This window comes from Vipera ursinii (assembly GCF_947247035.1).
Source record: "Vipera ursinii genome assembly, chromosome: 5".
Lineage (NCBI taxonomy): Eukaryota > Metazoa > Chordata > Lepidosauria > Squamata > Viperidae > Vipera > Vipera ursinii.
Window position 1 is genome coordinate 72,028,305 of NC_139518.1, and position 16,483 is coordinate 72,044,787.

Below are 16,483 nucleotides of genomic sequence, written 5' to 3' on the forward strand. Positions count from 1 at the left end.
TATTCAGATGTAAAAGTATAAAATATTTCCTTGCCATGGTCTTTACTGTTACTTTTGAAACAATTTGAAAGTTTTTAATGGTTCTGTATGGCCTATTCCGCTGGAAGCGAGACAGGCTTCTGTTTATGTTACCAGGACAACTGTCAAAAACTATGTTGTGTAGAGTTTAATCTCTGAATAATTCCATAGCTATGTGTTACTTGAACTAAGGATGAAATATGACACAAAGCTCTCAACTCTGTTTAGGCTGATACTGTTTAATAATCTGATTGATTGTTAGATTACATTTGTTTCCAATCAAGATCTATTTGGGGATATATATGTTTACTAATGATTATACTGTGCAGTGTTTCAAATTCAGTATCTAGAGGTGCTTTGGAGTGTATGAGAAAACAATCACAGCACCTGTCTGCAACAGAGAGGTGCTACATGTGAACTGTGTGCAGTCTAAAGCACTTTTTTGAAATTGAACCCCAAACACAGCAAAACTCTACTACACTGAATGCAGGGTGGTGTGATGGTTGTAGGTGTGAGTAGAAGCCACAAATCCCTTTTTTCCAAAGCTGTTGTAACTTTGACTCAGAGTTAAACAGATGTAAGTTAAGGACCACCTGTTGGTAACCAGTTCACCTGTTTGTTTTGCCTTTGTGTGTTACTAGCAACACAATTCTAGATATGTCCTAAGATTTTGGAGAGACTTGTTTTCAGATAATGATATTTATGGGAGAATTACAAACTACAGCTAATTGATTCAAGTTTCAATTGGACAGTTGCTCTATTCTGTCTTCTCTTTGAAAAGAAGGGATTCTTTCTGCTCTCCAATTTGGTGAGAATCCAGTGATCTAGTCACTATTCTCTCTCTCTCTCTCTCTCTCTCTCTCTCTCTCTCTCTCTCTCTCTCTCTCTCTCTCTCTCTCTCTCTCTCTCTCTCTCCCTCTCTCCCTCTCTCTCTCTCTCTCTCTCTCTCCCTCCCTCTCTCTCTCTCTCCCTCTCTCTCTCTCTCTCTCTCCCTCTCCCTCTCTCCCTCTCTCTCTCTCTCTCTCTCTCTCTCTCTCTCTCCCTCCCTCTCTCTCTCCCTCTCTCTCTCTCTATCTCTCTCTCTCTCTCTCTCTCTCCAGCTGTTCAAAAGGAGTCTGCAAAATTTGGTTTAGTCAGTAACCCACCCAAATTACCTCATTTCCCTTTTTCTAGTCCATTGTCCATTCACATCATACAACCAAGCATGTGAGTTTTTGTTTTCTGGTCAGCACTTGAAGCTCTAAAGTAGCCTAGGACTAGTTGATTGTTTCTCCCCCCCAAAATCCCTGATACTCAAACATTTCTGAATCTGTAATGCTGCCTTGTTTTTAGGTTTTAGCTTTCGTAGTAATGCATTACTAGTGGACAGAGGATTGTTTAACCATTCTAGTCTTTTGTCAATTAAATGTTCTTATACTACACAGTCTTGTCCGTGTTTATCATTAGCTTCTTCATTCCTTCTCTTTCTTTCTCCAGCGCATTGAGCATACTTGTTTATTTTTGATCCCCAAACATCTTGCTTATTAAGGGAAGTGTTTTACTTTCAAAATTGCTTTTAGTTATAATTATTTTATATTTACACTGTCACATATTTTGTTCCTTTTAGATTCATCTTTAGATTTAAGACTTCTATTTATCATTTGCCCTGTTCACCGCCCTGAGTCCCTTGGGAGAAGAGCGGTATAAAAATTTAATAAAACTAAACTAAACTAAACTATTTGTTTTTCAGTAGTTATTGACTGCAATAAGTATTGATTTGATGCAAAAAGTAAATGAAAGTTTATTGTGATTTCATATCTCTCTACTTTGCTGCAGCCTTGTCTGTTTTGGTTTTTTTTTTTGGCATTTCTCTTTCCCTATATAACTCTAATTTTGCTTTTAAGATTGTAAGCAAAACATTGCCTACATAAAGAATTAGTTTAGTGGTGTTTCCTGCAGAAAACTTTGAAGGACTGCTTCATTTTGCTGAAATATCATGCAGGGCACCCATTTAAACAGATTTTCAAAGATTTCATTGCTTCTAAAAACGAAATGGCCACATTGCCTCTCTCTGCAGTGCTCTGGACTTCCTCTCAACCTCTGTTGACACTTCCAATAGCAGAAGACAATTTTGTGATTTGATTTAATTCAAATAATTTAATTTAATTGATTTGATTTAAGACACCACCTGACTCCAAACAAGTCTGGGCAGTGCACAGCATAACAACAACAACAACAAAGTAGAATACCACAACACGGGGGGGAGGGGAACCCAAGTATTGTAAGTAAAAAGCAGATAAAGAGAAAAATGATTGTGCTGTGTCAGGGGTGGGGGACCTTGGCTCTTTTATGACTTGTGGACTTCCAACTCCCAGGATTCCTGAGCCAGCTATGCTGGCTCAGGAATTCTGGGAGTTAAAGTCTACAAGTCATAAAAGAGCCAAGGTTCCCCACCCCTGTGCTATGTTATTTGCAGGAGCTTCTTCCGATGTAGTTCAGTAGATTTGCTGTAGATCAGGGGTCCCCAACCCCTGGTCCGTGGATCAGTACCGGTCTGCGGCATGCCAGCAACCGGTCCGCACAAAAAAGGAAAGCCCCATCCGTGGGATCCAGGCAGCACACAAAACCACACCCCTCTGGTCCACAGAAAAACCTCTCTCCACATAACCAGTCCCTTGTGCCAAAAGGTTGGGGACCTCTGCTGTAGAAGATCTTGTTAGCATGATCCTCAGAGACACAAAATGGGCAGGCAGTCCTCAACTTACAACCATTCATTTGAAGTTACAACGGCATTGTTAAAAGTGACTTGCATTTCCGACAGTCGCAACATCCCCCCCACAGTCAAGTGATCAAAATATGGGCACTTGGCAACTAGCATGTATTTATGATGGTTGCAACATCCCGGGTTTACATGATCACCATTTGCACCCTCCTCGTTGTCTTCCAACAAGCAAAGACAAAGGAGGAAGCTGAATTCACTATAACAACCACATGTTTCACGTACCTGCAGTGATTTGCTTAAAAACTGTGGCAAAAGAAGCCATAAAAATCAAACACAACCCAATTAAGAACCACTTTGCTTAGCAACAGAAATCCTGGTCCCAATTGTGAGACTACCCTCTTTCAGTTATGGGAATCACATCATCTCTGTGTATTGTAGTAGTGAATTGTGGATGCTTTTGACTCCTATATACCGAAGTAGGAGTGTTGCAACTGCTAACAATAATGCTAAGGTTAATGCTCATAATATCCCCTCTGAAACAAGTTTGTCTGTTTAAATGGGTGCACTGCATGATCGCAATTGATTGTCCCAAATTTCCATTGCTGAGCGAGACAGTTGCTAAATGAGTTTTGCCCTGTTTTACAACCTTTCTTTCTACGGTTGTTAAGTGAATCACGACAGTTGTTAAGCTAGTAACACGGTTGTTAAGTGAATCTGGCTTCCCCATTGCCTTTCCTTGTCAGAAATTTGCAACTGCAAATTTCACTGCAACCGTCATAAATATGAGCCAATTGCCAAGCGTCTGAATTTTAATCACTTGACCGTGGGGATGCTGCAGTAGTCATAAGTGTGAAAATAGGTCATAAGGCACCTTTAGTGCTGTTGTAACCTCGAATGGTCATTAAATGAATGGTTTGTAAGTTGTAAGTTGAGGATTCCTTGTACAGTTATCTTGAGAACAATAAAAAGTGCCATTTTTTCAGATAGTATTCAATTTTGTTGTTGTTGTTAGTTGCGAAGTCGTGTCCGACCCATCGCGACCCTATGGACAACATTCCTCCAGGCCTTCCTGTCCTCTACCATCTTCTGGAGTCCATCTAAGCTCACGCCTACTGCTTCAGTGACTCCATCCAGCCACCTCATTCTCTGTCGTCCCCTTCTTCTATTGCCCTCAATCTTTCCCAGCATTAGGCTCTTCTCCAGTGAGTCCTTCCTTCTCATTAGGTGGCCAAAGTATTTGAGTTTTAGCTTCAGGATCTGGCCTTCTAAAGAGCAGTCAGGGTTGATCTCCTCTAGGACTGACCGGTTTGATCGCCTTGCAGTCCAAGGAACTCGCAGGAGTCTTCTCCAGCACCATAGTTCAAAGGCTTCAATTCTTTGGCGCTCAGCCTTTCTTATGGTCCAGCTTTCACTGCCATACATTGCAACTGGGAAGACCATAGCCTTGACTATACGGATTTTTGTTGACAGGGTGATGTCTCTGCTTTTTAGAGTATTCAATAGTACAGTTTTATCTTGTGCCCTGATATATTCCCTTGGAGTCTTCTTAACCTGGCCAAAGCCAGATTCTCTTCCAAGCCCAGACATATAGTGTTGCAAATAAGATACTTGATTTTTTTTGACCAGCTAGTTTGCTCCCTTTATAAATAGTTTTGTTACTTAGTACACTCTTGTAGCCCAATTTGTTTTGTGTCTAACTGTCTAACTGTTAAAAGATGATGAAATGCATGTGAAGATCTCATTACTGAAAGAATGTCAGTAAACATAAATTATAAATCCTTCATGAGCCAAGAAGAAGAAAACTAAATGGAGGAGAGAAAAAAGATTGCATTTATTATCTCATGTTGATAAGTGTTTATACAATGGGAAAAAACAAAACTCTTGGGAATCTCACTATAAAATAGTCCAGTTGGTTTGAATTATGTTTCCATGTGAAATATGGTGTTTCTATATTTCTGTTTTTCTTTCAATTAATGTTGTGGGAAAGTGAACTGCATTTTCTAAGTGTTAGATAATTGTTCAGGTTTGAACATTCAAACAAATTATCTTGCAATGAGTATTCTCATTGAACCTAAAATGGAATTTACCAGTGAAGTCATATTGGGAATGTGAGTAAAAGAAAATTAAAGTAGATGTGTTTACATGTTAGGCAACATATGAAGTGTTCTGAGAATTTTAATTATTTTAAAATATTTCTGGAATTTATTTTTTAAAATATTTACAGCAACAAATGATATGTATATAAAATGACGGTAACGAGGGGAAATTACATTCACACTTTTCTTACAAATGATGTAACGTAAAATTATCATTTTAAAATATGGTTTAAAGAAAAAGCATGACTTTGTAATAGGAAAAAATCTTTAAAAAGCATAAAACTTTATAGTTATAAAATGTTACTAAATGTTAAGCCAGTGTTTTTCTTTAAAATTAGCTATCATTGTGTGTCCAATCACTGTATAAAAAGGCTAGTTTTAATTTACTCATAGCTAATTTTTACATATATTGACTAGGAAAGTGAAAATTCCTTGAATACAGATAAAATATTGATTGCTTGATTGTGCACACAAATGTATTACTTAGTGTTATGCACCCCAATAATAATGTTACCATGATTACACTGGATATAAAAAAAGTCTACACACCACTATTAAAATGTCAGGTTCTTGAAATGTAAACAAAAAAATCAGACCAAAATAAATCACTTCAGAATTTTTTTCACCTGTAATATGACATATAAGCTGTACAATTCACTTGAAAAACAAACTGAAACATTTTAGGGGGGGAAAGTACAATAATGTTTTCTGATTTCCTATTTTCTTTTTAACAAGGTAAGCTCTTGGGTGACATGGCTGATTCTGACTGCTGGTTCTATGGAGGAAAAGCGAGAAGTTTTCTCTTATGTAATACATGTGGCAAAATGTTGCTGGAACATGGGCAACTACAATGGTGTAATGGAATTCTTGGCAGGGCTCAGGTACTTGAACTCATTCTTGAAATGATGGCAACTCAGGGATATAGCATCTGTTATATAACATGTGTCTATTTAAAAATAAATAAATGTTGAACATCATTCCATAAGTCATTGTATTGAATGTTCTGTTAAATCGTATCCTTTATCTCACCCGCTGAGGTTATGATTATAAATGTTTTGGCAGAATTGAATAAGATGGATGACAGAGGTTATACCGTTCAAAAGAGAGGTCTTTTTCTAGAAAACTCAAGGGACCTCATTTATCTTATGGAGTGATAAACAAGTAAATCAGGGGAAAAGCTTTTAATCTCTTAGTACCACATTTAAATGTAGTTAAGAAAAAGTGCTACTTTCCACCCTGAAAGAAAGACATACTTTAGATAACTTTAGAATATATCTTATCAAACCCACCATGTTAAAAATTTAAAAAGTTGTCAAGTGAATCTTACTTCCCCATTGAATTTGCTCATCAGAAGTTCGCAAAAGGTGATCACAAGACACCGAGATACTGCAGCCGTCATAAATATGAGTCAGTTGCCAAGTGTCTGAATTTTGATCACATGACCATGGAGGTGTTGCAACAATCATAAATGTGGAAAATTGGTCATAATTCACTTTTTTCCAGTGCCATTGTAACTTCGAAGTCACTAAATGGACTGTTGTAAGTCAAAAACTACCTGTATTTAGAGCATGTACCTCTAAATGATTGCTGGGTACTCAGATTACCAGACCATACTAAGAGTAGGTAAAAGCGCACATGTCCCAGGCAGAACACTGTCCTCAAAGAAATGAAGCAGACATATCTTTTGGGAAATTTACATGGCTAATATGATTAATTGTGTAATTGGAATTATACAGCAGCAAAGATATTTTCATAACTGCATTATGACATTGTTTGTTATTACTGCTAACAAGATATGTACAAACCAGCTAGTAAATATTCTTATGTTTTCCAAATAGGTCAAGAAAAGTTTTAAAAATGTGGCAGTTCATGGACCAATCTGATATTGAAACAATGCGAAGCTTGAAAGATGCTATGGCACAGCATGAATCATCATTTGAATATAGAAAAGTTGTCAACAGAGCTCTGAATATCCCTGGCTGTAAAGTAGTTCCTTTTTGTGGTGTATTTTTAAAAGAGCTCTATGAAGTTTTGGATGGGGCTGCAAGCCTCATCAGACTTTGTCCTCAGTATAATTCTCAGGATGAAACACTAGAGGTAATTGAATGCGTGAGCAATCTTGTCTAAGAGAGTTGTTATATTTCCATCATGTCTTACTTAGTTTGATAATATGGCAGTGTATAAAAAGGTGAGGTCCATTTATAAGTTTGTCTGTGTGTGTATTTGTAAAGGCATAAATATTTATTCATTGAAGCCTTTACAATTGCAATAATGTTTTATCTGATAATTTTTCAAGTCATCTGCTAGATCAGGGGTCCCCAACCCCCGGTCCGTGGATCGGTACCAGGCCGCGGCATGCCAGCAACCGGTCCACACAAGCAAGCAAAGCCCCATCTGCGGGATGCAGGCAGCACACAAAACCACGCCCTCTCCGGTCCGTGGCAAAACCTCTCTCCATAGAACCAGTTCCTGGTGCCAAAAGTTTGGGGACCTCTGTGCTAGATAAAATTGCTCAGATTCTCTCCAACGTGAACTCTGATGTTAAGGCACATTCCATTGAAATGACCAAAGCACACTGGTTATAATTGGGGCAGTTTGATCATGTTGGTCCTGATGAAGTGGATAGGGTTCAGTCACCTGTGTGTTGGACCCTGGTTTTTCCTCCTGATTAACTAAGGGTATTCTAAGAGACGGGACGCGGTGGCTCAGTGGGTTAGGACGCTGAGCTTGTCGATCAGAAGGTCGGCAATTTGGCGGGTCGAATCCCGAGTGCCGCATAACAGAGTGAGCGCCTGTTATTCGTCCCAGCTTCTGCCAACCTAGCAGTTCGAAAGCACGTAAAAATGCAAGTAGAAAAATAGGGACCACTCCGGTGGGAAGGTAACAGCGTTCCGTGTGCCTTTGGCATCTAGTCATGCCGGCCACATGACCACAGAGACGTCCACAGACAAACGCTTGCTCTTTGGCTTTGAAACGGAGATGAGCACCAGCCCCTAGAGTTGGAAACGACTAGCACGCATGTGCGGGGGAACCTTTATCTTTACCTTATCCTAAGAGACAATCTGTGGTTGGATCCTGATGGTGGTGAATTCATCCTTGAAAGAGGGGGTAGTCTCACTACTGCTTCCATAGACTGGTCTACTCACGCTTCAAGAAGCCATCTCTGTATTTAACTATTTGGGTTAACTTTTGTCCCTTCTCCAATCTTCACTTCATAAAGACGTTTGTTGAGAATGTGGTTATGCTGCAGCCTCAGAGAATCCTGGAAATTCTGTTCAGCTGGGTTTCATGCTTACGTATGCAACTGAAACAGCACTGATTGTACTTGTGGGTGACCTCTGGCATAGGTGGGATGGGAGAGATCCAGCATATGACCCATTGTCTGTGGGGTCCATCAGGACTTAACATTCTCCACTGTCCTATTTAACATCTACAGTACTTGAAAGACATCCAAGGCATGGTCATACAACTTAATTTTGTGTGCCAGCTACATTCCTTCCTGGACTGGGATGCACTGCTCCTCATCCCTCACACCTTAGTTACTTCCCAACTGCAATGTGCACTTTATGGGTCTGCCGTGGAATACTTTACATGGAGCTGCAAGCTTTTCACAAAGCATTACAACTGGATGTACTCCAGAACATGCAAGTTGGAAGATTAAGTAGCCTGCACATGGTTGTTGTCTTACTTATTGCTTTTTATGTGATGTTGATAATCTTTTTTATTCTAATGTGTTGTGAGCTGACCAGAGTTGCAATTGCAAGATGGATAGCCATATAAAAAGCTTTAATTAATAAATAAAATGAATAGTTGTGTTACTCTGTACTAGAATTACTAGGTTAAATGGCAAAATCATCTTTTCTTTCATGTAAGTCTGTGAAGACTCCCTATACCAAACAAGAATTAATTAGTAAGGTTATTAAATGATTCTCTCAGATACACACACTCACACATTCAATGTAATCCTTAAAGTCTGATTAAGTTCTTATACAAAATAGTCTATTACTAGATTTTTTAAATACGTTTTTGAATGAGTTATAGTTTCTTGGATCCTTCCTTGGTTTCTAAATCAGCAAAAATGCAATAAATATATTCCCATGTTCCTCAGTGAAATACTCTGCTTTTGTAGTTATTTCCAGATAAATGCCCTTTTAGATTTACTATAACAACAATATCAGTGTTATCAAGAACAGAGACTGTTCTGTGAGCTGAACTGAAGTGCTGAAGCAAAATGAATGGTAGACATTCCAAGCATGCAAGTACATTTTGGTATGTGCCAAAATGTATTCCCATTGAAAGTTTATCCCTATTTATCTAAGAATAGACCCCATTCAATTCCACTGGGCATATCTGTGAAGTTGTTTGGATAGGTATGAACAATGATAGCAACAGCATTTAGACTTCTATACCGCTCCATAGTGCTTTACAGCACTCTCTGAGCAGTTTACAATATCAACATACTGCCACCAACAATCTTGGTCCTCATTTTACTGATCTTGGAAGGATGGAAGGGTGAGTGAACCTTGAGCTGGAAGTAGATTTAATGCGATTCCAGTTGGCCGGAAACATTAAGGGATAATCTATGTTATCTGATTCACACAGTAACTACTTGTACCCCTAAGATACCTAAAATATATATTTTTATATAATAATCTATAGCTGTGAATAGTTAAAAAGTGAAAACATAGTACTGTATCTTCTTTTTTTTTAGTTTGTTGCAGAATATAGTGGTCAAGATAATTACTTGCAAAGGATAGGTCAAGATGGTCTACATGATAGAGAAAAAGAATCTATGGCTAATTACATATTTCAAACAATTCGAAGCTGTAATCGAAGCTTGGAGTCAGAAGATGGAGAAGATAACTTTATTGAATATGAAGGTGGAAATTCCAGAAAAAATTCTTTGAAGGACAAAACTCTCTATCAGTAAGTTTTTAAAAAAATATTTAATTTATTTAGAAATAATAATAATAGTAGTAATAGTAGTAGTAGTAGGCGCCTTGGGTGCAATCCCAAAACAACTGGAACACCACTTGAACACCATTGGCATTGAGAAATTCGCCATTAGTCAATTGCAAAAGGCGGCCTTACTAGGAACTACTTCCATCCTGCGATGATATGTATAATACCATCAAACATCCACATCTGCCTATCCCAGGTCCTTGGTAAGGACTCGATAGGTAGACAAAAATGCCAAATCCTGACTGAACATCTGACTGACTGTGTGAATAGTAGTAGTAGTAGTAGTAGTAGTAGTTGGAAGGGACCTTGGAGGTCATCTAGTCCAACCCCCCTGCTCAGGTAGGAAACCCTATTCCACTTCAGACAAATGGCTGTCCAGTTTCTTCTTAAAAACCTCCAGTGTTGGAGTATTCACAGCTTCTGGAGGCAGGTTGTTCCACTGATTAATTGTTCTGTCAGGAAATTTCTCCTTAGTTCTAGGTTGCTTCTCTCAATGATTAGTTTCCATCCACTGCTTCTTGTCTTGCCTTCAGGTGCTTTGGAGAATAGTTACAGCATTAAAAAGATTATGATGTAAATTTTAAATGTAAGACATAATACATATAATTGCCCCAAAATATCTGGTCGAACATGATCTTAAATATTCAAAATGGCATCATCCTTATACAGCATACAAATATTTAAAAAAATGGGTAACCCTTGAAATTTGTAACAATATATACCCACAGAATTCAACTCAATAAGAATGAATTTCATAGGCATGAACTGTTATTACAACTCCCATTTGTACTTTTTTTACATTTATACATATTTTTTCGTTCAGAAATATCATCATTAAGTAACAAGATCTTACATTTTTAAATGTGGTTATATTGGCAACCATTATCAGAACTATCTCTAAATCATGACTGAGTATGGAGATATTTGAGGCTGGAGAAAGCATGTGGCCTAAATTCTTAGAGGTGACCTTTAGATCCCTTTAAAAGATGGTGCCCACTTCTGTCTCCTAGTTTTCTCTACTTTTATATATAGGAGCAGAGTATCCCAGTACTTGAAAGTATTGATCAAATCATGATATTCAACAGGAAACAAGGTTGCATATCTCTAGTTTAGAGTTTGATGGGTGTGTTCCTGCTTCCTTTTTTAGGTTTCCTTGTGTGGTTCCAATTCTTGTTATTTGGGGAATTTTACAGGGAATCCTAACCGCATTCTCTCCTTGTCTAAAACTTCCATATTTTTTCATCTTTTTTTTTCTTATCAAGAAAGAACCATTTGGAAGGGGAAGATAGAACTAATTCCTTGTTTAGAAGCATCAAGGCTCAGAAAATAATAGGTTTCTATGTTTCTTCCTCGGCTCTAGCAGAGCCATAAAGCAACTGGATTAAGTATATAATTAGATAAGAGATCGCTAAGAAATACTAGGGCTGTGGGTTAATTTAGGAAACAGAGAAAACAGCCCAGAAGAAAGCAATGGAAGTCCAGAGTCACCTAGACCAGCGGCCCCTAACCTTTTGGGCACCAGCGACCGGTTCTGTGGAGAGAAGTTTTTCCGTGGACCGGAAGGGGCATGGTTTTGTGTGCTGTCTGCATCCCACATATGGGGCTTCGCTTGTTTGCGTGGCCCGGTGTCTGGTATGCAGTGGACCAGCCCTGGTCCCTGGACTAGTGGTTGGGGTCCCCTGACCTAGACAATGGGATGGGTGGTATCTAAATTTGATAAGGAAATTAAAAAATAAACAATTTTGTATTGTTGCCATGAAAACTAAATGTCCCTTCAATCACAAGTTGAGCTCAAGGACATTAATGTAAGTTTTTTTTGAAGCCTGAATATTATAGTAAATTAACAGTTACTTTAAAATGGAAGCAAAAATTTCTGAACTTAGCCTCAGAAAAGGAAGAGAGGCGTTGTGAAGTGGAAGGCCTTTTTAAAAAAACTAAATTATACTTTGAACTTTAGCATTACATTCAGCTGAGCTGAATATGTCATTTTAAAATGTATATTCTCAATTGTAATATATGAGAATACATAACTTAAAACAAGGGTATACTTGAACTTCTAAATTCAGTCCTTTTGTCAAGAATTATGTGTGGAACTGTGGCTCTAAGATTTTTGGAATCTTTCTCTTTTAAGTTTTATATTCCTTCATGATGTAATTACTTTCAGGCAAAATTAATTCATCTTGTACATAAAACCTTTAGAAGCCTACAGATGCCACTAGGACATAAGTCAGCAATGCCAGGAATAACATCATGCCATCTCTGTTGAACTTAGCTTAGAACATTGTATCCTGCTGGAATAGCATTCTAACTCAGTCAAAATAAAGGTTATTTATTATTGTTCCTAATCCCATTACTTTTAAGGACATGTTATTTGAGATTCTGGAATTATTTTAGGAAGAGCTTATCAGAGCTAATAAACTCTTTGAATATTCACACTAGAGCACAGCCATTCAGCACAGGTGTTGTTTTAATTATGACATATGGGAAGGTTGTTATTGTCTGTTCTCCCAATTCTCTGTGTGTGGTGAGAAAACAGCTGAGTCCAGAACACCACGCACCTAAATGAATGTTCTGAGAGAGCAATGAAAATTTTTTAGACTACGTTGCTTCAACTATATCCCCAAGAAAAATTATAACCACTATTATTTCTCTTTTCCTGGTGAATTGAGAGTCGACAGCTATGATATAGAGAGATAAAATTTCTCCTATATGTAGGATCCAAGAACAGAATTCTGTTCATCTGTGAATTTCAACTGGGTGGTCTGTGGAAGTTGCTATCTATCAGCCTAACTTTATTCTAAATTTATAAACTGCTATTGATGCTATGATCTTCTTTGAACAGGAAACTAATATGTCTGTCTGTCTCTATATCTATATCTATATCTCTCTATTCCAGGTAACATTAAATACCTAGGCCAAATGTTTTATGGGTTTCAAAGCACACAGCTATTACATTTTTTCATGAAATGCATTTATCCATTTATTGACTTTTATTTGCCACCCATCTCATAGCAAACAAGTAAAATGAACCTTTTGGTGATCTTGCAAGCTTCTGAAGGCAATTCTGCCATATAATTATAATAAAATTATAAAATAATTACATTACAAAATAGAAACATTGCTTCCAGGAAACATTTTCATGTGCGATATGCTTATTCATCCAAATTCACTGAGCATCCAGATGTCACCGTCTCTTAGTCATCAGTTCATCTTTCATCCTCTTTTTGTTGTTGTTGTTCCTGTTAAACAAAGACAATCTGTTTAGAGAGAAATACTCATAGCAGTAATTTTGTCAGGATTTTGGTAGTGGCTTTGGAGTCAGCAGAGGAAGTCACCATTTTTTCTTCTGCCATTGCCCTGAAAATGTGACTTGTGAGCATGCAAACATGGCAATTTCAATGAAATTTTAAAACTAACTTTTTCCCCCTCGATTCTACCTACTTTTCCTTCAGTCATAGAAGGGACATATTTTTGTTTTTGTGCAGAGATGGGTGATGTATTTGCAAGTAAGCAGTTTTTCTTAAACATTACATGTACAGTGGTACTCAGCTGCTTTGAAACTCATTGAATTTGGTACTCAACACATTTTAACATGAAAATTTTGTCCTAGTACTCATTGTTTGTTTGGTACTCAATGCACAAGCTAGAACTTGTCCATGTTGGTTGCCTTGTGACTCACTACATTATTCCTTATGGGAAAAATGTGTTTGGTAGTCATCGTTTTTGGTACTCATCTCACCTCCCAGAACCAATTAACGATGAGTTCTGAGGTACCACTCTATATGGCAATATGTGAACAATGAATTGTACCCAAAGAAATTGTCACCCTTTTAACAAATAATTTCCAAATTATTGCTCTACAAGGGGAAAAATCATTGGGAAAAATAGTTTATTTCATAGATAGAAAAGAGTTGTATTATCATAGGAAGGTCAGCGACAAGTGTGGTAGTTTAGAAATACTTTATAGGCCTGCAATCTTTGGGAGGGGGTTGAGTAGTTTTATAGTCCTGCAGCTCTTTGTGCATAGGTGTGTGAAACGTGCATTCCTGTTCACAACTTTAATTGTATTCAGGAAAGGGACTGGGATGGGAGACATGAAAGGCTACTTTATTATGATCAGTCCAATTAAACCGATGGTATAGACCAGACGTCTTCATAATAAAGCATAAGAACTGCAGAAAAGAAAGTATATTTATATCTGGACATGGCCAAAATCAAAATCAAATCTCAGTAACATCAACATTGAAAAACAGCATTTTAAGCAAGCAGTAACAAATTAATCATTAGAAGTGCCTATAAAGCCAAGCCTTTTAAAGCTATTAAAACGTATCAAGAAAGACCATTTGACTGGTGTAAACTATTGTGCTGGCATTAATGAAATCTGGCTCAGAGACAGACCAATCAGGAATCAATACTTTTGGAATTTTCTTCAAAACAGACCAATGAAAGAACTGATTAGAAATCAGCTTTATTACATTATTACTGTTTTACATGTACTGTAAATCATGGATCATTTTACTTGTTCGACTCAGGATGGTTTACAAGGTGTTTAAAACATCAATACAATACAAAAATTAAGAAACAATTAAAAATGATTAAATTCGATCCCTAAAGTAAAAATATAAAAACCCCAATTAAAAACTCTCAGCTTGGGCAGGGAAGCTCAAAGAGCCAGGTCTTTAGGTCCCGGCGAAATGAACGAAGGTCGGGGGCAGTCCTAAGCTCCACGAGCAGCTGGTTCCAAAGGGCAGGCGCACCCACAGAGAAGGCCCTCCCCTGGGTGTTATCCGCCGGCAGTCTTTTAGCGACAGCACCCTGAGAAGGCCCTCCCTGTGGGAGAGCACAGGATGAAGGGAACTTGATGCTGGCAGCAGGTGTTCCCTCAAATATCCCGGACCCAAGCCATTTAGGGCTTTATAGGTCATCACCAGCACCTTGAACCTCACCCGGAGGGCAACCGGAAGCCAATGCAGCTCGCGGAGTAGAGGTGTTACATGGGAGTATTGGGAAACCCCCATCACAACTTGCGCGGCTGCATTCTGCACCAGCTGAAGCCTCTGAGTGGTCCTCAAGGGCAGTAGTCTAACCGGGAGGTCACGAGCGCATGAGTGACTGTGCATAGCGCATCTCGGTCCAGGTAGGGTCACAACTGGCGCACCAGGCGAACCTGGGCAAAAGCCCCTCAGGTCACGGCTCCTATGTGATCTTCAAAACTGAGCCGTGAATCCAGGAGGACACCCAAGTTATGAGCCCTATCAACGGGGGGTAACACCTCACCCCCCATCGTTAATGATGGAATAAACTGGTTAACCCGAGATGCTGGTATGCACAGCCACTCAGTCTTGGCAGGATTGAGACGTAGCCTGTTTCTCCCCATCCAGACCTGGACCACCTCCAGGCAACGGGACATCACGGCGAGGGCATCGCTGGGTTGGTTCGGGGTGGAGAAAAAAGTTGGGTATCATCAGCATACTGATGATACCCCACCCTGAAACCACGAATGATCTCGCCCAGTGGCTTCATATAGATGTTGAACAGGAGGGGAGAGAGAACTGACCCCTGAGGAACTCCACAAACAAGAGGCCTCGGGGCGGATCTCTGCCCTCCCGTCAACACCGACTGCGAGCGGCCTAGGAGATAGGAGGAGAACCACTGTAAAACAGTGCCTCCCACTCCCAACCCCCTGAGACGCCGCAGTAGGATACCATGGTCGATGGTATCAAAAGTCGCTGAGAGGTCTAATAGGACTAGGACAGAGGAACAACCCCTGTCCCGAGCCCGCCAGAGATCATTCACCAGCGCGACCAATGCCGTCTCCGTGCTGTGCCCGGGCCTGAAACCCGATTGGTACGGGTCAAGATAATCAGTTTCCTCCCGGAACAGAGGAAGCTGATGCGCCACCACACTCTCAACAACCTTCGCCAAAAAGCGAAGGTTGGAGACCGGACGATAGTTATTCAAAATCGCTGGGTCCAGGCCAGGCTTCTTCCTTCAAGGTGGCGGGGAAAACACCCTCCCTCAAAGAGGCAGTTATTACTGCCTGGAACCAGCTTTGTGTCTCCTCCCGAGCCGCATAAATCAGCCAGGAGGGACACAGGTCCAATAAACAGGTGGTGGAGCTCAGCCTCCTCATAATCCTGTCCACATCATCATTATTATTATTATTATTATTATTTATTAAACTTATATACCGCCCTTCTCCCGCAGGACTCCGCGCGGTTCACAAGGCAATTAAAACAACATCACAATACAAAAATTAATAACAATTAAAATAGATTAAATTATCCTTAATTAAAATATAAAACCCCTATAATTCTGATTAAAAACCCAATTACAATAAGTTAAAAAATTAAAAAATCCTCAGTCCTGGCCGGAAAGCTCAAAGAGCCAGGTCTTCAGGTCCCAGCGGAACGAACGAAAATCAGGGGCAGGGGAAACAGGATCGAACTCAGTCCAGATAACATGCTCAAGGCTGTCCGATTCCTCCACGTCAGACTCTGCCCAGTCAGAGTCCAAACCGGCCCGGATCTGAGCGATTTTGTCCGTCAGATGGTGACTAAACTCCTTGGCCTGACACTGTGAGGGATCCTCCTTCACCTCCTGGTTAAGAAAGGAGCGAGTCACCCTAAACAGGGCGGCCGGGTGATTATCTGCGGACGCGATGAGGGCAGAGAAGTAATTAGCCTTCGCCGTCCTCATCGCCGCA

General features: G+C 39.4%; 1 protein-coding gene across 1 annotated transcript in view; it reads left to right on the forward strand.

Moving 5' to 3' along the window:
- PLCE1 (phospholipase C epsilon 1) overlaps positions 1-16,483 on the forward strand; it is a 132,445-nt gene that overhangs the window by 66,604 nt on the left and 49,358 nt on the right. The window contains exons 4-6 of the mRNA XM_083364144.1: positions 5,551-5,696; positions 6,654-6,912; positions 9,527-9,741. Of these exons, the coding sequence (XP_083220270.1) occupies positions 5,551-5,696; positions 6,654-6,912; positions 9,527-9,741 (620 nt within the window). The remainder of the gene's footprint in view (positions 1-5,550; positions 5,697-6,653; positions 6,913-9,526; positions 9,742-16,483) is intronic.